At 45.2% G+C, this 21,782-nt stretch overlaps 1 protein-coding gene across 1 annotated transcript; it reads right to left on the reverse strand.

The window, feature by feature from the left end:
* Positions 1-750: 750 nt before the first annotated feature.
* Positions 751-21,160, reverse strand: SLC35F2 (solute carrier family 35 member F2; the record flags this gene model as incomplete). The annotated part of the gene is made up of 8 exons (XM_084277680.1): positions 751-969; positions 5,432-5,586; positions 6,257-6,309; positions 7,095-7,251; positions 8,946-9,105; positions 14,163-14,286; positions 14,813-14,992; positions 21,024-21,160. 8 exons carry the CDS (start codon positions 21,158-21,160, stop codon positions 751-753), a joined length of 1,185 nt encoding a protein of 394 aa, XP_084133806.1.
* Between the last annotated feature and the right edge of the window lie 622 nt (positions 21,161-21,782).

Genomic DNA, 21,782 nt, shown 5'->3' on the forward strand with positions numbered 1-21,782 from the left:
GAAGGAGGACTTGACTTTGCCTCCTCCAGCCAGTGGGAATGCACCAAACAGAAGGGCACTGACAGAGAGTAAAAAAAAAAAATACATGAGAGCATGTATTGAAACCTTCCTTACCAGCACAATGCAAAAAATACTTGCAGCAGCCCCAGCTGTGCCAGGGAGTGCAGCAGCATGAAGAGACCAGGTGGAATGTCAGAAGGAAATCCTCCAGCAGAGGAATGAAGTCCATCAGCACATGGAAGGTGTGTGTACGTCATATGGCTTGCAGAACTAGAGCCTGGGAGAAGCTGAGGGGCTTTTGCAAGGTGCTCTCTGAGGGTACCCAGCACTGAGGTGTGGGAACTATGAAGCCCTAGGATTGCATCTTGCAGATTTAGGTCCCTAATGCTATATAAAACTTAACTGCTCTAGTTAGTGACCTGACAGTTTGCTTTGGCTTCGTTTTCCCCCCCAAGCATTTGCTGCTAAGTTAATTAAGAATTTAAAAATAAGTCTCTCACTTCCCAGAGACTCCACAAAAATACTACTCTCTTCCTCTAAGGGCCAGATTCTCTGCAAGGGTAAACCAGTAGTTTCACTGACTGAGGATCTGGCCTTAAAAGTCCATCCAGCACATTAAAACCAGTGCAGCATGACATATGCCTTGGCAGCAAAACAATTCTCCAGATTAATATTTGAGGGAAATTTGGCAGTAAAAAAACAACCCAAACAACTGGAAAAAAAGCTCTGTTTTGAAGTGCTGCCATTTTTTTAATCACTTCTGACCACCACAGTTTCTCCTCTCGTGAACTGTACGGTTACCACCGGAGCTTCACTGTCATTCTCCTCGAGCTTCAGCGCAGCGTTGTCCAAGCCGGTGCTGCCAGCCTGCGGCAAGGCCGTGGGTTCTGCCGTCCGAGTCGGAGTGGAGCAGTACAAGATGAAACCCACCATGATGATAACGAAGGACAGGATATAAAGACCTGAAAACTGGCAGAGGAAAGAAACATGTGAAGTCTTGTCTGATGTAAAAACATACAAATGTTGCCTCGTTTTAAGAATGCAAAAGCTACTCTTCCTTGTGAAAAGTATTTTCATAGAATCATAGAATGATCTGGGTTGGAAGGGACCCCTAGGATCATAGAGCTCCAACCCCCCTGCCACAGGCAGGGACACCAACCTCCAGGCCTGGATCTACACAAGGTTGCTCAGGGCCCCATCCAACTTGGCCTTGAACACTTCCCGGGACGGGGCATCCACTACTTCTCTGGGCAGCCTGTTCCAGCACCTCACCACTATCTCTGTAAAAAACTTCCCCCTAATATCTAATCTAAACCTTCCCTCCTTTAGCTTTAGTCCATTCCCCCTTGTCCTGCCATTATCTGCTCTTTTAAAAAGTCAAATCCCCTCCTGCTTATAAGCTCCCTTCAGGTACTGGAAGGCTGCAATGAGGTCCCCCCGCAGCCTTCTCTTCTCCAGGCTGAACAAGCCCAGCTCCCTCAGCCTCTCTTTGTAGGGCAGGTGCTCCAGCCCTCTAATCATCCTTGTGGCCCTCCTCTGAACCCTCTCCAACAGTTCCACATCCTTCTTGTATTGGGGGCCCCAGATCTGGACACAGTACTCCAGATGGGGCCTCACGAGGGCAGAGTAGAGAGGGACAATCACCTCCCCGTCCCTGCTGGCCACTCCTCTTCTGATGGAGCCCAGGACACCATTGGCCTTACGAGCTGCAAGAGCACACTGCTGGCTCATGTTCAGTTTCTCGTCCACCACAATCCCCAAGTCCTTCTCAGCAGGGCTACTCTCAAGAAGCTCTTCTCCCAGTCTGTATCTGTGTCTGGGATTCTTCCAGCCCAAGTGCAACACCTGACACTTGGCAGTGTTGAACCTCATTAGGTTCCCCCGGGCCCATCTTTCCAGCCTGTCAAGATCCCTCTGGATGGCTTCCTTTCCTTCTGGGGTGTCGACCACACCACTCAGCTTGGTGTCATCCGCAAACTTGCTGAGGGTGCACTCAATTCCATCATCGATGTCATTGATAAAGATGTTAAAGAGCACCGGTCCCAAGACAGACCCCTGGGGGACACCGCTTGTCACCGGCCTCCACCTTTTCATTTTAATGAGGATTATCACCAAGATCCATATTCAGGTCTGAAAACCAAAATTCAACAGCTCCATTCACTGACAGGCTCGAGCTGCTGGCTGGTTTTCTCTGCATCTCAGCCTCAACTCTGATGGAGAGGGAGGTTCCTTAGGTCTACACACAAGATTCTTAACAGAGCGCGCCACAGGCTGTGAAACGGTGACAGTGAAGGACAGCCCCTTACACATGTGAATGCTGAAGAACTGAACCCCCAAGAGACTTTTGTTTCAGCACAGCCCAATATTTCACCTCCTGGCAAGAGATGAACCTCCATCCTGCTGCAAGTTACCAGAGCAGCTGGTTCTCTGCACAACTCTTACCCATCTGAAGGGCTAGATAAATGTAATTACAGGACCAAAAGCAGTTTGCTCACTATGCCCAGAAAGTCCTTGAAGGGAGGGCGAGTGGGGCTCCGTTCACAAGGTCAGTGTTTGTGCTCCATTGGAGTGGTGTGAGGTGAGAGTATGAACTGCTGAGACATGTCAGGCATTTGACTTGCTATCGCTCACTTGCCTTTTGAAAGTCCAGATATTGCTGAGATTCAGCCACTTTGACAGAAAAACAAGTGTTTGTGTCCTAATACTAGATTCAAAGATAAAAGGGGTTCAAGAGATCCACAGACAGGAACATGTTTTCAGCAGATTTGTTAAAATCCTCTCTAATCAGTGTGGTCTGGCAAAGGCAATAAACAGCAGGATGAAGGACACAGCAGATCCTACATCCCATTGTCAATATTCCCATACCTCCTCAGCTTCCTGAGGCATGCTTGAAATATATGTTCTGATTTATCAAGCAGCCAAGCTGGATGAAACGAATGGTAGGACCCCAACAGTGGAGTCTGATCCAAAAGACAGAGAGTCATCTACAATGAAAGCACTGCAATTCCTGGCTGGTAGTCACTTGGCTCAGAAACCCTCAGCACCACCCAGAAGGAAAAGCAGACTGAAACACAGTGCCCTTGTGATACATGTCCTCTCCCCTCACCCTGCTGGCTGCTTGCCTGGAGCAGCTTGGACTCAAGCATTGACTCCACACAGGAGGAAGCGTCAGGCCCTTAAGTGTCCTGCCAGAGGGCAGCAGCATCCAGGGTCATTTCCCTGGCTGTCCCATTCCCTTCAAATGGACAGAGCCTGGGTCTGTACCAAAGCATCCACATTTCTTCAGAGCACAACCTAAGGCCACAAGAGAACGTGTGGCTGGAAGGTGAGACTGGGCAAGGCACAGGAATGGCCAGACCCCCTCTCACCGCATGTGCAAGGCAGTAGCTGTCCCTGATGCTGCTCAGAATTAATCCCTCTGAGTGATGCACAGTTATGATGCCAGGGTGCCACAGCTGCTGCAGCACAGCTGTGACTGAAGGCCTGGCTGTGTGCAGGCAGCTATTGCCACAGGCAAACTGTAACTGTGCTCTTCAACAGGCCTGCAATCTTTGTTTCTTTCTTCAGTTTTGGGAAGTCATTTTTCCTGGTGTTTTTTTTTCTTGGGTTTTTTTTTTTTAACCCTTTTCAAATATTGCAGCAACTTTATTGCTTCACACAGTGGCTTCAGCTGTCCCTGGGCAGCTTATATCCACATACTCACTACCAAGCTTAGGGTACTTCGAATGTTACTGGAGGACTGTAACTCCATCTAGTGTCTGTATTTGCAGTGTGCTCCGCTCCACAGGAGTTTATGCAAAAGCATTTGGAGCCTTCTAGAGATTACAGGTATCTATATGATGAGTTTATTAAGAAAAGCTCAGCAAAGATAAAAAAAAAAAGCTCATCAAAACAGATAAAATCCACATTTCACCTTAGACACAGTTGGGGCTGAGAAGTACAGTGTTTTGCTCATGCACTCAACAAGACAAAACTTCTTAAATTCCTGGGACTCTGCTGCAGCAGCTGCACGTTTGTGCTGCTTGTTTCAAAGCAGGTGCAGTGGTGAGATGCTGGAACAGGCTGCCCAGAAAGGTGGTGGATGGCCCATCCCTGGAGGTGTTCAAGGCCAAGTTGGATGGGGCCCTGGGCAACCTTGCCTAGATCATGCCTGGAGGTCGGTGGCCCTGCCTGTGGCAGGGGGTTGGAACTCTAGGATCCTTGGGGTCCCTTCCAACACAGACCATTCTATGATCCTATGGCTCACCCTGCTCCACAGCCCAACCAAGCATTCAGTGACTTGCTGTGAAACATCACCTGGTAATGGGGAATATGGAACAATCCCTCACATTCTGGTTTGTGCCCAGGGTGCTTTTTAATCCAGAAAATGTCCTGCCTGGTATACTGTAAATATAGTTCACTTCCTACGTTAATTTTTAATCTTAGTTAACAGATGCTTTGTAGCTTGGAGCAAATTTTGGAACCCAGAACAGGGAGAAAACCTGAGCTAAAAGACTCTTGAAAAGGAAAATCTAACTGGTGTCAGACCCTAACATTCCCAGACCTTTGTGCTGTAAAATAAAAATTGGTCTTCCTTTTCAGAAACAAATCTGACTTAAAAGCTTCTGGCTCTCCATAAAGCTGAAGAGAAAGCAGCCACATGGAATAATGCATATTAAGTTCTTAAGCAAAGTTCACAGGCTTCTGACTAAGCCCTTCCAGTCACCAAGCAACTGACTCGGTTACTCCAATCGCAATAATGAGCTAGGTTCCCACAAGTGATCCTGGATGAGAGCGTAGGGTGGAATGAAATCTTTTTAGCACTGTCATTTAGCTTGAATAGACATTACCAAAAAGTATTTTAGAGAGTAATAAGAGTAACTGCCTTGTGGACAGTGTACAGAATAAGGTATCTGCCATTTTTTTTCGGTTCTCCTTTAGCATCTGCTCAGCAGTGGTACTGAGGGAGCTTGATTCTTATCCCAAGATGTTGGTAGGTAATGAAACTATTAAATTTCTAGGAGAAAATAATTTCTGGAAATCAAGCCAATATGATCCTACCTCAGATCCCAAATGCCTTTCAGGAAAGGGAGATTCAAACCCTCTCTTTGGGCACTTGGAGAGACAAACCAAATCTAACACACTTCCATATAGGGCGTACAGCAAGAACTACCATTTGAGCACCTCAGGAAGTTATTTACTCTCTCTTAACATTGACATATTCTATCAAGTGTGAAATTGCTTGGAAATCACTATCCGCCAAATGACACAACGCTGTGCAATTAACTAAGCATGGCTCCTCCCGACTGACATCTGCCTTACGATGAACAACCCAAGCTGTAGAAACGTACAACTGCAGACGACTGTTCAGGGGCTTTTAAGAGCCTTATGCTTTATTTATCACTTTGGAGTGAAAACACAACCGAAACAGTGGTGCAAGGACAGTACTTACCTTATAGAAGAAGAGGAAGAGCCCAATAAACAGACTGTAGAGATCCGCAGTCAGAATTCCCAGGTTCACCGAGGTTGCGCTGGTAACTTTAATCACCACTGGCATGAAGCTGTACAGCCCAAACATACACAGGGCAAAGACCGTGAACAGTAATGCTGTAAAACAAGGTGACAATTCACTGCTAAGGCATGGAACAATTATTTTAAAGAACACTGGTACTCTTCAGATGCTTGAAAACCACGTGGTTTTATCTTTAAGGATAAGGTCTCCTGAAAGATATGGGAATGTAGATTTAAGAAAAACATGGAAGAAATACTTTTTTTCTGAGACTACCCTGTATTGCAAAAATTACTCTATCTATATGAGAAAGTTCCCATTTTTTTTTCCTAGTTAACGCAAGAGCTGACTGAAGAAATTTAGAGCCACATTTCTTGGTAACACACAGTTCTGTTGAGGTCAAAATGTGTCACAAAAACTTTTCCAGTATTTCGTTCAGGAAGACAACAGAAAAGTGTTCTTGTGATGTTCCAACACCAAACAAGTCTGTAATTAAGCAGGTTCAATTTTTACTTATTTCAATTTATTCTGAAAAATTCTTTCACTTGCTATATAAAATGCAAAACCCAAGCTCAAAAGTCTTAACGTTCAAACTTCCAAAACTTACCTCTACGGAGATGCTAGTTTGCAGAAAATAAGTTTGTGACAATATTATATGAATGCTGTTTAAAACCCAGAGAAAGGAAATGAAAACCCCAACATTCAAAGTCTAAACTATTATTATTTTCCGGTGTTCTGTAAAAATGCACATCACTGTTATGCACATACCAACTTTCCAGTTCCACTGAATTCTCATTATCTCCCTGTGTTCCACAATGGCTCTAGAGTTAGAGGAAAGAAAATATAGTAAAAAAAAAAAAAGTGTTATTTTCAAATAGAGAATTTAGCTACCAGAATACAGAACATTTTGATTTATAACCCCTTATGTATTTGTTTGAAGCTTTATTGAATGGCACTAACTCCAACATCTAACAAGCACAAAAAAAGACCCGAAAATTAAAGCGCCTGAAAGTCCAGAGCATTTTTATTTAATTTTCATGCCTTCTTCCCAGGCCTTTTCATCCTTCAGAGATTCAGTTTTATTTGATATGCCGTTTGAGGAAGTTATTAGCCATAATGATGAGAAATGAGAAACACAAAGTTCAGACTTAACTGTACATGGTCTGTTACTTGAACGTGGTTATTTGCATGAGGCTTCATTGTAAACTCAAGTTTAATACAGAAGACCTCCTGCAAACAATTATCTCCTCAACTTTTCCACAGAGAAAATCTATTAAGAAATACATTCCTGTGAACAGTCCTCAGCATACTGAGTGTCCTCATGAAGACCAATAAAATAAGAAAATACAGCCAGGTATCATATGCATTCAAACTGCAGCATTTCAGCCTTAGAATTGCTGTAGTAAGAGTAGTGCAATTAAAGAGGATATAAACCAGATGCTGATCAGCAACAAAAATAAAACTCAAGCAGAAGGACTCCCATATAGGCCAAATGTAGATGTAACGAAGAATTAATTTAATAACAACAACAATATCATTTCATGTAGACAAGCAATCATCTGTAGAATATTCTTAATTAGTTTTAAAATAAATATTAGATCCTTACAGCTGTAGACCGCTGATAACAGTCCCAAACAAGCCCACCATTCCTAGAAACTCCACTCTGCTCAGATTTTTCACAATGTATTCCTCACTCACATTAGAAATGGCATACAAAGAAGCACCAAGAAGCACTAAGACATCTCCAATCACCACGTCACTACCTGTACAGAAATATTAATCCACAATAAGGGTAATGCTGTAAACACTTTTTAACTTTCCTTAAAAAGACAAGCAAGTTTATCTCTAACATCTGTATCTTCCTAGCACCTCCTAGCCTACAGGGAAAGGAAACATCCCGTGTGTGTGCAAAAAGCTGCTTGGTATCTGAGTGTGGACTCTGCTACCTGCTCACATCACCCTGCAGAGTCTGGAATAAGCTAAGTGCAGAATTTAAAACTCATCCTAACCAAGCCACTACTGCATAGCCTGCTTCAAGTCTACTTCTGCTGACCACAGGCACTGCAGGGAGAAAAATCCCAGTCAATAGATGTTCTCCGTCTTTCTGAATATTGCCCCTGCTTTTGCAGTGAAGTCTGACCAAGTCTTGCTAAAATCAGTCTATTGATTTCAGCAGGACCTGAACTCAGCTTCAGGTTCATGACAGGCCTTAAGTGGGCACTGCAGATGGGTGATATCATGTGTCCTGCTGCGATTTATTTATACTGTGCAAATGGAATGCCCGTGACACAATCGCTCATCAAGTAAATGTTGTTATGCATCAGCTAAATAGCAAGAGGACCACTGTTGTTTAAACTCCTGCATTGATTTTAAATGTCCTTCCCTGAGCCAGTTGGCAATCACTAAGAAAATATGTCTGAAACATGAGGATAAGCAGTAGTAAGGATAGTCAGATCAGCAAATAAAGCACAACTCTCCTAGAGTCTTAGCAAAAGACATTTTTCCTCCCTGAGGACTGAGATACTTGTACCACATAGCATTAACACTAAACCTCAGTTTGTCTCAATATCTTTCTTACCGTAAGGCCTCAAAATGATGCCAAACAGGCTTATTATCTCTATGCTGCCTGACAAAGGCAATGACCCATTCTTCTCCCCCTGAAAACTACATTGGCTCATAACCACTGGCTCTGAAAATTCAAAACTCATACTCAAAGTAAGATCATTACGAAATGGGTTCATTTAGGCACAGTCACAGAGAAGTTGAAACCTGTCCATATCTGCTTCCACCTGGGTCCTCGTCCCTGGAGCCCACCCTCCCTCCCAGAAGTCCCAGCAATCCCAGCAACCTGCCCATGTCTCCTCTTGCTCTCTATCATAAGCGCCTGCTTTCCAGGCTATGGTCTGTGAGCCTTGGGGATACATGAGCTATTTCTGCTGGGTCTGCCAAAGATAACTCAGAGAAGTCAGCCTGCTCTAAAGTAACTTTTTATTTCCTATCTGTGCTTGTAGAAAACTGCAAGTTGGAGAAGTCTGGCTGCCAGCAGGCTGATACAGCATAAGAAAAGGTTTGCAGGGAGAGGTCACATCTTTCTTTAGACCATCTCACATGATTAGTAAAAACAAACAAGCTTTCAGGAATGAGGCCTTTCATCAGGTGAGATAAACTGTAGCAAAATTTAAGCTTGACAGAAGTGTTTCTCTCAAGATGGAAGAAATAATCCAGTCCTACAAGCAAAGAAATTCCACAGGTCCCTATAAAATCAGGGTCTCCTAACCCACTACTTTCTTGGACAAGAAATACAAACAGCAGTGTGCCTTCTCCTCTGCTTCCCCCCCCCCCACCCAATAAAACTCTGTCCACCCCCCTGAATTTGCTCCTCTTTCTCCTTCACAAGTCAGCCCACCATGGGAACTGTCTCTCTGCTCTTCCCCCATGACAATAAAGAGTTCCTTACCTTCACTTTCCTGCCTTCCCGCCAAAATGTCCGCACCCACCATCGTTCCTACACCCAGCAAACAGACTGCAACAGCAAGAAAATGGATCAGCCTGTATCTTGCACGGAGAATGAACCACGACAAAGCCATCAGCACAGGGATCCCAAAACAGTCCAGCAGCTGTGGATAGAAAGAAATGGTGTGAATTCACAACCTGCCCCAAATCTGGACTGCACTGTCTTGAAAGCAAATGTACAGGATTTTTTCCATTACTATCAGATGTTGATGAAAACCACACCGCAACCCCAGCAGATTCATTTAATAGAGGGCTCAGACCCGCCTTTTACCATGACAGCCATTTTACAAATTAAGGAGGAGCTGGGGCAGGAGCCCACTCTCTCCTGGTAAGAAGGTACTGATCTAGAAACTCTTCTAATGATGGATCTAATAAACCTTTGCAGCTTCGCAAACGAACCTTAGGATGTTGCTCTGAAACCGCATTGCTTCCCATGACACTGCTACAAGGAGGCAGCTCAGCAACATTTCCTTTTCTCCACAGCAGGTTTTGTCTAGCTAATCTTTTCACCCCTGCTCAGAAGTGTAATTAGAGTTTAGGGCTCCAGCTATGCAAAGTGAAATTTTGGAACTATTAAAAGGATACAGGTGATCTGATTTTACACTGAGATGAACAGGGCAAGATTCTGATCTTGCCGGTTTGGGTTTGGTTTTTTTTCCCCCCACTCAACTGAATTGTACTGAAAAAACCCAAATGAATATGCATTGGAAGCCAGCACAAAATTAGTAGAAGGAAGACAGGAAGAGAAGAACAGCTTTCCTCAAGTAACATTCCCAATCTTCCAGCTTCCCACAACAGAATGTGTAAGCCACCAATCTGTTTTCATTACTCTGCTAGAGACAACTCTCAGTTAGTCAGGAGGTAATCCACACCAATTCTCCCTTGCAAAAAACCCTGTATTTTCTGACCTGCCTCAGTAGAGTGCCATGAAACTCCATGAGGGAACAGCCTACAGAACACAGAATCAGCTTTCCAAAGACTGCTCACAAATGACTCTTAAAGGTCACAGAGTCACAGAATCACTGGTTGGAAAAGACCTTTGAGATCATCAAGTCCAACCATACCTGTCCCATATTCCTGAGCACCTTGTCTACCTGTCTTTTCAGCCCTTCAAGCTTGGCTTTTTAGAGTCCCCCACAAAGTATTAGGTCCAGGTCAATAGGATTCAGGCAAAGTCATAAAATCATCAAATCCCAGATTGGTTTGGGTTGGAAGGGACCTCAAAGACCATCTAGTTACAATCCCCTGCCATGGGCAGGGACACCCTCCACTACACCAGGTTGACCAAAGCCCCATCCAACCTGGCCTTGAACATTGACAGGGAAGGGGCAACCACAGCCTCTCTGGGCAGCCCGTGCCAGGGCCTCACCACCCTCACAGCAATTTATTTCTTATATCTAATGTAAATCTCCCCTCCATCATTACAATGGAGACAAGAGCCCTTAATCCTTAGTGTTAATTACCAACCTCTGCCGGCCTAAGTGCACCACTGCATTCTTCTGTGCTGGCTTCTGTTAGCTCTGCCATGGTCCCCAAGGGTTTTAACCAAACTCATAAGACTTTCATAATATTTCTGGCTTTATTTGTTCATAACTACAGCATTAAGGGGAGTTAGTACAGATTAGGTCCTAACAGTGCCTCTAATCCTTCCATTTATCTGGTTTCATTCCTTGGATTGCCTCCACCTTGTCCAGTTCGTGAAGTCTGACTGTGAAGCACAAAAGCATTTGCCTAGGCTGTATTATGAGACATTACAACTGCACAAGTCCTAATATGTCATACCATGTATTTGACTTCAACTTTGCTGTACTGAAAAATATCATGCTGTGGGCTACTATCTAGTAACAGGCTGTTTTCTCTACCTTTCCTTTGGTCTAGGCTCAAGAGGAGCCTTATAACATTTCTTCCAAATCTGGCTGCTTTGTCTAGTATCAAACAACAAGAACTATTACCAACAGTAGAAGGCAAATTTTTTATCCCCTAGTAGTATATGTCGTCTCTACTAATAATTAAGTTTTCCCTTCCCCATTAATTGAGATCTTATCACAGATTTCTAACCTCCCAGCAGTTTTCCAACCCAAGCAGAAAAAGAAGAAAACTTCTTTTAAAAAATTGCCTTAACTAGGTTGTAAGGTAGTAGGAGCCAGAAGCTCTTTCAGTAGTGGTGGATGGGGAATTGCTGCATCCAGACCAATAACATACTGGTTAGAAGACTTGCAGCCAGGGCACACAGGCACCAAACGATGAAGAACACACACTGGTAATTTATTCCTGGGGACAATTACCCTCAATTACAGACAGGAGAAATCTGATTTCCAGCTACTGGATCTTGCCTTCCCTTCATATACTAGGTTACAGAGCTCTTTGGTGGAACGCTCTCTTCTGTACAGGATCAAGATCAAAGGAATGCAAAGCAGATGTAACATCACAATGAATTGTGTCAATGGAATCATTTAAAAGAATCAAGTGGTTTTATTTGGGTTGTATGACATTTACAGCAGTTGCATAGCACTGACTACTACTGCTAGTAAAGTGTCAGCAAACTCATCTTATTCAATACTAGATAGTATTTTTAGAAGGGAAAAGCAGATAACCTGTTGATTTGATTTACCAGTGTTTTGACTGAACACTTTGGCCACACTGTTCACAGGAGGTTTTAAAGGTAGGGCAAGTAAATTATTAAAAGATGTTTTAATACATGGTTAATAAATTATCATAGACTGTTGAAGGTCATGGGGTTTTTTTATAATTACCAGCTCCAGACAGCTCTGTGAGCAAGAAAGCTCAACAGCTCATCCTGCTCACTTCCCCACACAGCTCCCTTTGGACAGCCTCCAGCTGAACCCCAGGGGCTCATCTTGCCTTTTCTCCAGGTGAGGTTAACCCTCTTCCATCAGCTGATATTCTGTCAATACCTAGCTATAAAATGCCTCCACCTGAATTACCTACAGAGCAAATGCTAATTATGCCAAATAATATATTAAACAATGTGAAACTACAGCTATGCTACTTGATTTTTTGCTATGAAATATGTGGTCAAACAGCAGCGCAGTCAAATCCTGCCACAAGATAGAAGAGTGGCAGCAAGACATCTCACCGACACTTCCAAAGCCACCACTGAACAGAAAGAGTTGCAGTTGTGGACCAAAATCATTCACTGTATTTACAGAGAGGCATGAGCTGTCATCCCCATGCTACGTCCTTAAAAATCTCCCAACCCCTTCTGTGCAATGCTAGTTTCTGATAGTTAAAGGAAAACCAGTTCTGCTTTTGTGTGCATGTTTGAGACAATACATGGAAGTTCCCTGCTGAGCTGAGAAAACCTATGTTTGAAGACAAGTTTCATGGGGCTGAGCTGACATTCCAGCCAGACAGCATTTAAACAATGTATTTGGGAAGATGTCCTGCACCCCGGTGCTGCTCTCATGCTCCCCAGGCTTCACTGACAGTACTGCAGCCAGGCCATCCGGCTGGGTGCTCTGAACCACAGGCTCTGATGTACCAGCAGAACTGCTTGTTACTGACTGACACAAGCACCATGCACTAGACCGAATCAGAAGAGTTTTGCCCTGTATCTCATTTCTGACCATGATGAGAAACTGCTGACTCCAGAGATCATGCAAGAAACCTTACAGCAACAGGCAGTTATGACCAATTCACAGTTACAGAACTGACACAAAGCAACATCAGTCTGAATGTTATCACACAGGGAAAAAGGCTCAGCAAATGCTTGAGTTGGGCAAGTAGACAGGACAAACTTATTTCTTCATTTCTATGAAAGAAATCATTAAAATAGCTTTATTACTACTGAGAACTTGGATCAAAGTCCTTACTTTTTCAGCTGTAAATTATATGAACAGTATCTCAATTATCAGCTTAACTTGATCTTGAGACTGAAATGTGTCACTCAACTTAGGCATGATTTCTTAGGCATGATTTGTAAGGAATTAAAGGCCTAATGAGTCGTAACACATTAAGTACAAAGTGGAAGTCTGACAATACTAATCCAACAGGCACGTTACTGGTAGTGCAAAAAGTAACTGCAGATCTCTAAAGGGATCCCAGACCACAGGAGTTAGTTGCTTTACAGATGATTCTTCTAAATATTAACCCTTGTTACTGTGACTCTGTCAAACACTGACACCTAAGCACTCCTTTGCAGCTAACAGCCAGTCCTGCAGGGCAGATTATTTTCTTTTCAGGTACATGGGGCCATGGCCTCAGCCAGCGACCCACTGTCAGAAAGAGCAGGCATACACTGGCACAGCCCTGGACACACAGCCATCTTCCCTCCACAGCTTCTGTACCATCCCTTCTCTTCTTCCACCAGCAGCTCTGCAGCCACACAGTGACCTAACCTGGGCCTGACACTGCTCACCTATAGCCCAGACGAAGGCAGGGTTTACTCTGACTTTACTCAGTGCCCTAAGCCTGTTTGCACAAGGGGTGTGACCACACAAGCTCAGGGGCGTGCAGAGGGAGGCAGGAACTCTTTTCTGTCTGTGTAGGGCAACAAAGAAACGCAGCCTTAGCCCTCCTGCTCCTAGAGCTATGACACAGGATTTATCCTAGTGCAGTGATGCAGCACCTAGTGCCAGTGTTGCAGAGGATGTTTACTGTCACTTCAGGAGCCCGGCACACTTCATTCCAGGTCTTCCAGAAAGGGGCCTGAAATGCCACATCCAAAAACCACAGGTTTACCCTTCACTGCAAAGTGAGCAACACCAGCTAACTATCAGTATGTCTTAATGCATGGGGTTACGACTCACAACGCCTCCCACAGCTTCTAGGACTAGGCAAGAGATCTACATTGCTCTCAGAGGCAAGAACCTGTGCTGTGTGTCATCTGGTCCTAAATCTTTACTTTGCATCAGGATAAAAACCTGAGTGGCTGTCAGCAAACTCTTAGAAGTGCTTTCTATCAAAATAATTAGAGTTCCACTCCAGAGCTGGCACTGGGTAATACCAGCCAATTTTCTCTGCTTCCTGGAAATGTTATGCACGATGCCGGATGCTCTCCTCTGCACGGAGAGAGAAAATAGACATTGGAAAGTTTTTTCAGGCTTAAATAGCTTCCATTCCTGTCCTATGAATCGCATTTCAGAAGCTTGTCCAAAACTGTAATAAAAGCAACAGTTCAAACAGAGAGACCGGTCCTTACCTGCACACTTGTGAGGGTCGTGTATTGGTAGGCTTTCACAATCATGTAATTGGCTTCAACATCAGCCAGTCCCAAAAAAATATACTTCCACCACCTCTGTTTTAAAATTTGCCAGAGACTGTCACTGCCTGTTTAGAAGAAAGCAGCAATCAATATCTGTTTCTTTCCAACAAAATGTTGCACAGGAATCTTGCTCTGTAGAAGCACAAATAAAACCGAGATGGTCGATTTTGTTGGTCCCTGCTTAAGAAGGATACAATAACAGCAAAATGGAGCCTGGGAGGAGACAGTGCAAATGGTGAAAAGCACAGAAATTTTTCAGCATGAGAAAAACCCCGACAAAACCAGAGTTGTTTAAAGAGTAAATTAATAGGAATAGGAGGAATATTAAATACCCTCTGGTAAAGAAGCTTGTTACAACAAAGCCTATCCCCTAATACAGCACAGGACTTAAACCAAAGAGCGGCACATAATTTTAAACAGATACGAGATGAAATAAAATTAAATGCACATTTAACCTGTGAAATTCATTTGTATGTTATTACAAGGCAGTAATTTCAACAGGAACCTTAAAAAACTATTATGAGTATCAAGTTCTTTTGATTCAAAATCTGAAAGGAAAAGAAATATGAACCAGAATCTCCCATCACGTACCAGTCCTAAATGCCAGCATTGTTGTATAAACTAGAAGCAGCAAAGAATAGTTGATAAAACTTTGAAACATTGGTGCATTCACTTGGTATTGTTTTGCTAGATACTGGCTTGTAACAGCTGTCCCACAGATAAACAAGGATAGCATCTGGCCCAGAACTATCGTTTTCAAAATATGCCTGCAAATATAAAAGACAACATGGTAAGTTTAGAATTAAACATTCATTTTTAAAAATAAAAATACTTGCTAGTTTTACAGGGAGAATACCATTTTTTTAGACGGACACTTTATTCTTTTTTCTTCTCCTTATCAATGTTGTTCTGATTTAATGGTGAGCAGGTTTTGTCTACACAGAGCTAGCATGAAGCCAGTTCAAACCACCAGCGATGAAGACTGATAATTTGCAAGGCTCTTCAGGCAGCTCAAAGCAGTGCAGGATCTGCTCTCATCAGGAGGGACGGGGCACAGAGGATACACACGGCCCAAGTGAAGTCCTTCGTCCTCCACCAAACTCTGTTCTCACTTTGGGCAACAGAAATCTGTACCACAGAGATAAGGCACAACTGCCTTCAGGCTTTTCCGAGACCTGTGTCTTTGAAAGCCAGCTGAGCTAACGAAATACAAAAGCATTAAGCATCAAAATAATAAAGAACAGCCGCAGTAAGAAGGACCTTGAGAGGTCATCAGGTCCAACCTTTCATGGGAAAGGGAGGCTGGATGAGATTACTTGGCACCCTGTCCAGTCACATCTTGAAAGCCTCCACTGATGCGGGGTCCACCACATCCCTGAGGAGGTTGTTCCAGTGATTCATGGTTCTCACTGTAAAAAAGTGATCTCTTCAAAGAGGAATGGTTATAATGAATACCTATTGTAGATTTGCTCTGTTATGTTCCATCATATCCTGCTCTGAGAATAGAGTTAAGAATACGTTTTGGCCAAAGATCACATTAGTGCTTACTCCTCCTTTTAAGTTCAACCCATAGCTAGGGGGAAAAAAGGCTCATGCTCTTTCAGTAGCAATTCTTCATCCAATATAAAGTGTCTGTGACCTACTGCAGGTGCTCCTAGACAAACAGAAGCACGGACAGACTGCTGTGTATCTTCTGGCTCGCTGTTTTTCCTGCCAGCAGACCTACTCAGTTAGGTACCACCCGTCTCTGTCTGCATGGTCAGGATACACAGTAAGTGGGGCTTGGTGCTGTCTGTACAGGTCTGCAAATTTCCCATCTCAGCTGTTTACTCTGAAGACTACTGACGACAATTCAACTGTCTGCAGAGCTGATTCACTTGCTCCTCTTCAAGGTGATGGAGCAAGGGAAGACAGCATCCCATTGGCATTCTGCACCTACCTGGTGCCCACATCTCTCCCTGATTTCTGGCAGGGCATGCAGGCACCAGGCACACCACCCAACAGTAACACCAGCTGTTTCCCAAGGTGGGTGACTTTAATGTAGCAAGTACTAGCTCACCCGGCTACACTGTACAACCCAGCTGTTGGGCAATAATAAGAAGGGAGTGTTCAGGGGTGCTGAAGCCAACTGCAGCCATACAGGCAACCCCCACTTTTGTAAGGGAGACATCTCCTTTGAACAGATTTAAAATCAGCTGCATTAATCTCATTTTCAATTCAGCCTGACACAAAAGCTCTTCTAACTTTAAAAACACTGCTAGGAATGTTTTTCTCTCCAAGTCCACTTTGATAAGGCAGTAAATCTCTGCAAAGTACAGCCACATTGCACTTCCAAGGGCTTCAGACACCATGTTTTGCTACAGTTTGCCTCACCACTCCCAGCAACAGTGCACATCCATATTGAAAGTATTCATATATGGTGTGACAATCTCATCAGGTCCTATCCAGCCTCATGTAAGTAACTCTTTCTGGTGCATGAAAGAATTAACATTCTCATTTCTAGCATTTTGAGTGTTGAAATAAGCAGCAGAGACTATGCTTCAGCCCAAAATTTATCATGGCCTTTGTAGCACATTAACTGTAAACAGTCCTATAAAATATGCACACATATTTTATATAGCTAAGTATTTGTATGAAAAAAAACCAACAAATCCCAAAGCCTTTGAAGGTACCTCACTTTTGTTACGTCATTTATTAAAACCAAGAAAGACCTGGTTGGCCTCTTGCAGCAGAGTAACTTCACTAAGCTGATCCTCAGCTTCTCTAATTACAAAGTTTCTCCAGTTTAAAGTACTTAGGGAGTTATCTCCATGAGTTTTCAAATATGAAACAAGACACAGGTCCAGAATCTACAGGACTGTTTGCTCAGTGGTTACTTGCAGCAGCAATCATTGCTGGTTAATATATGTCTCAGCACTCCTACATCATTTACTTCTGCAGGACCAAAGGCATCTGACAAGGTAAGCAGGTTTCACCCTGCCCCATTCCCTTCTTTACTTCACTCTGTATTTCAGGGATTTTCTTCCTCCTTGTACCAAACACATACAAAATGTTAAGATCAAGAGAGACACAAAGAGACTTTACTGATAGCAGAAGGCTGCGCTCAAAAAAACATCCTCTGTTAATCCCAGAACACTGCATTTCGGGCATCTTTCTCAGCTCTGTGCAAAATAACAGCCTCTTGTCCTGATCCCCCCATTGCCGTGTCCCCGGTGTAGCGTGTGGTGTTGAAGGTGGTTTGAACAGAGAAAGCTGCCCCTCATTAAATGTTGGGCTCAAAACCCTTGTTAGTTCAGCACCAACTAAATTCCCATAGCAAATGAAAAAAAAAAAAAGTGGTTTACCCTCTGCAAACCTTGAGAGTAAGCCTTAAATCCTGTTAGTTTCATTTTGCAAGTCAGTTTCTTACCAAAAAAATAAAGCCATGAGTTTCCATTCATCGCAGTACCGACATGAGTATTGACGGCCGTGATCTGCTTATTAATAATTTATCATCTTTTTTGAAATATATTAATTATTAACTTTTCCATGTCATAACTTGATCCTCTCTGCTCCTTTTTTTTAATGCATTGGTAAGGACTAAATCACTTTGGACTCTCAGATGACGCAAGGTAAGTGGTCTGAAATGGCCTTTTCATTTTACAGTTTGGGGGGTTTTGTTATTTTTTACTGCTTTGTAGTTGGCTACGAAGTAGCTCCTCCTGCTCTCCCTTCAGCCACCTTTATTTCACCAAGCTGTGTCTATGGCTATGAGCAAAACTAGGGAGTAATTTTGTGAATTTCTTTTTTTTTTTTTTAGAAAATTAAAGTTTGCCACAAACTGGTCTAAAGCTAACACTGAACAATGTGCAATTCCTGACATGAGAAAGACAGGCTGCCATTCTTTGGCTCCATGGGAAATGGAGCACTCCAAGACACTACAATACGATTAGTCTATATCTGAAGAACTTAAAGAAAATTTAATAAGCCCACATATAACAATTTTATTGTCTATTAGTTTACTAAATCCTGCAATTTTAATGTGATTTTTTTTTCAGAAAATACATCTTTTCAAAAATGTAATGTATATATGCCACCAGTTAAACAGTAACAGGCAAAGTCTAGCATGGCAACAACATTCCTCACATTGACAGTTTACTTGCACTTTACCATTAACTCCTAAGCCTTCCTGAATGGAGTGGGGAGAGACCATTTGACTTGAACACATTTTCATAGGACTAAAGGAAAACACAGATGTACACTGAAGCCATATACCAACATGATTAGGGGATAGCTCAGGTCAGGAAAAAGATATTTTTGAGAATAAACATTTATAGAAAACATCTTCAGTGTTCTACAGAATCCTAGACAAGTTTAGGTTGGAAGGGACCTCAAAGTCCATCTGGTTCCAACCCCCTGCCATGGGCAGGGACACCCTCCACTAGCCCAGGTTGCCCAAAGCCCCATCCAACCTGGCCTTGAACACTGACAGGGAGGAGGCAGCCACAGCTTCTCTGGGCAGCCTGTGCCAGGGCCTTACTGCTGTCACAGGGAAGAATTTCTTTCTTACATCTAATCTAATCTCCACTCCTTCAGTTTAAACCCATTACCCCTTGTCCTGTTGCTCCATGCTCTTGTAAACAGCCCCTCCCCAGCTTTCCCACAGGCTCCTTCAGGTACTGGAAAGGCTGCTCGAAGGTCTCCCCAGAGCCTTCGCTTCTCCAGGCTGAAGAAACCCAACTCTCTCAGCCTGTCTTCATAGGAGAGATGCTCCAGCCCTCTAATCACCTTCATGACCCTCCTCTAGACCCACTCCAACAGCTCTGTGTCTTTCCTGTACAGGGGACCCCAGAGCTGGATGCAGTACTCCAGGTGGGATCTCACAAGAACAGAGGGACAGAATCACCTCCCTTGACCTGCTGGCCTCACTGTTCTTGATGCAGCCCAGGACACAGTTGGCCTTCTGAGCTGCTATCACACACTGATGGCTCATGCTGAGCTTGTCAATCAGCACTGCTAACTCCTTCTCAGGGCTGTTCTCAAACCACTCACTGCCCAGCCTGTAGTTGTGCTTGGGGTTGCGCCAGCCCACAAGTAGGACCTTGCACTTGTCCTTGCTGAACTTCATACAGTTCACATGGGCCACCCCTCCAGACTGTCAAAGTCCCGCTGGATGGCAATTTAATTTATAAGAGGTAAGAAACAGAATAGAAAGACTTGTTTCAAGAACCAGAAAGCATACTTTTTACAAAAAAAACATATAGTAATCTAGCTAATTACATACAAGTATTAAACCTTCCTATGACTCAAGAAGTCCTCTAACAAAAACTGAAGCAGCTCAGCCTCCAGCCATGTGGGAAAAAAATAAAATCAATTCAGTACCTCAGACAAGACTTTGCAAAACTCCAAGGGCTCTGTATTTTCTTTAAAGTACCATCAATAGACTCACTTAGCACAGCCCTCTGGCCACATTCTGGCAAAGCTACTACAGAGGTGGAGTTACAGAACAGTTCAACAAGTTGTGTTTTTGGGTATTCCTGAGAGGCAGGAGGCATGAAAAGAGAAAAATTTATAATCAGAAGAGAAAGGCAGGCTTTGGCCTTTGGAATACAGCTCTGCTCAGCCAGCACACGCCGCCACACAGCCCAGTCACCAAACTCTGCTCACTGGCACCAGGCAGGCAGGACAACCAGCACTTCGTGCTTGCCTGCTGTTGGTATCTGATGCAATAGTTATTAGAAACCAAATCTGCAGACCCCAGAAAAGCCTTTTAAAGCGGGATTTTCTTTTTCTCCAGATGAAAACTGAGGCTGGAAGTGAATGGTAGCTCTTGCAGGCTGCAAGTCGTAAGAGGTAGCCCTGCTCTCAGTAAAGCAGCACTTGGCTCTGGGACACATGCAATGCCTGCCCGACCTGGCAGACTTTTCCCCTCAAGTTTTCCACCCTTAGACAGTGCTCCCATTTTAAGTGATATACTTCAACAGGTCTCTGTACGAAGCTGATTCAAGGAAGGAGGGAAAGGGGATATTGCTCTTTCTGGACTCATCTCAGCTATTCTGCTCTGTTCTTTTCTCTTCCCTCCATGACCTGGTGAATAAAAAAGTACAGACCAGGTGACAGTACAGAAAAATAGGAAATAGATGTAAATACAGAAACAAAAAAGGAAACAGAAATATCTTAGGCTAGAATCACTTACAAGAAATCAGGTGCATAGGCACGACTGCACTCATAGTTTATCAAAAAATCAACTGCATCCTTCACTAACTCTACACGTATCGCAGCCGAGGCGACTCTTCCCACCGCCACACACCAGCCGCCGGGCCGGGCCGAGCCGTGTCTGGGCTTCCCCAGCCGCCCCGGTACACAGCCGGCCCACGTAGCGCTCCGTCAGCACAAGCTGAAACTCTCCTGGCTGCCGCCCGAACCCCGCCGGTTCCCCCTCTGCCACGGCGCCGGCTTTAAAGCCTCGCCCGAAGGATCACCGCTTTCTCGGCCCCGCTCCCAGCGGTAACCCCGGGCGCGCACCGGGGCGCCAGCCCCCCCACCTCCCCTCCCGGCGCAGCGGGTGCCCCACGGCGGCACCGGCTCCGGGCCGAGCACCGCATGGCTCCTGCCGGCAGCACGTATAAGCCACCGCATCCTGACCGCGTTATCAGCCAACGCGCCAGGCACAGAACTCCCTCCGGCGGCTCATGAGCGTGGCCCGAGGCACGGCTCCCCGCTCCCCCGTCATGGGGACTGCCGGGCAGGGAGGCCGGCGCTGTCCGGCTCCACGTGGAGGCCGGGGTGGGGGGGGGCGGGCCGCGGCCGGGGACTCACCAGGTGCAGAGCTTGGCCCCGAGCAGCGCCAGCAGCCGGCGCGGAGCGGCAGCCCCGGGGGCCGTCTCGACCCCGGGCGCAGCGGCCATCGCCGCAGCAGCACCGGGCGGCGGGTCCCCGGCAGCAGCCGTCTCCATGCCGCCGCGCTGCCTCAGCCCTGCTCCCGCCGAAAGGGAAGCAGGCGGGGTGAGAGGGCGCTGCGGCGGCGGGCGGCGCTCTGTAGAAGGAAGGGAGCGAGGGAGGGAATAGCGGCAGCGCCACCGGGCCGGCGCAACAGAGCTCGGCCGACGGCCGCCCAGCCGAGCTTTGTGAGCGCCGAGGGGCCGCCCCCAGAGGGGCATGGCTCGTCCCGGAGCCCGGGGGGACGGAGTTCTGCAGCTGGATACGCTTCATGTTGCCCTTAGCGAGCCGCAGATCCGCTCCGCAGGTTTCCTTCCCTCCCGCCGCTGGGTGCAGGTGCGAACAGAGGACCGGCGCAGGGCTCCTCCGGAAAAGCCAACATGATCATATTCCTGCTGTCCACCCCAGGCAGCCTGCGAGCTTCCCAGAACAGCCCCAGCCCGGTGCCCTGCTCCGGGTCTCTACAAAGCCATTTTAGCCTCAGCCCCACAGGCTTCAACCCCTGGACATACGGCAGCCTGGCTGCGGCTGGCCTCGTGTGCAGCAGCTCGGGTCTCATCTATCATCTAGTTACACGAGTCCAAGTTGCTCTAAACCCTTAAACTCTAACTTCTCCCAGCTTCGTGCATAGTCTTGAGC

Source organism: Gallinula chloropus, assembly GCF_964237585.1.
Source record: "Gallinula chloropus genome assembly, chromosome: 1".
Taxonomy (NCBI): Eukaryota; Metazoa; Chordata; class Aves; order Gruiformes; family Rallidae; genus Gallinula; species Gallinula chloropus.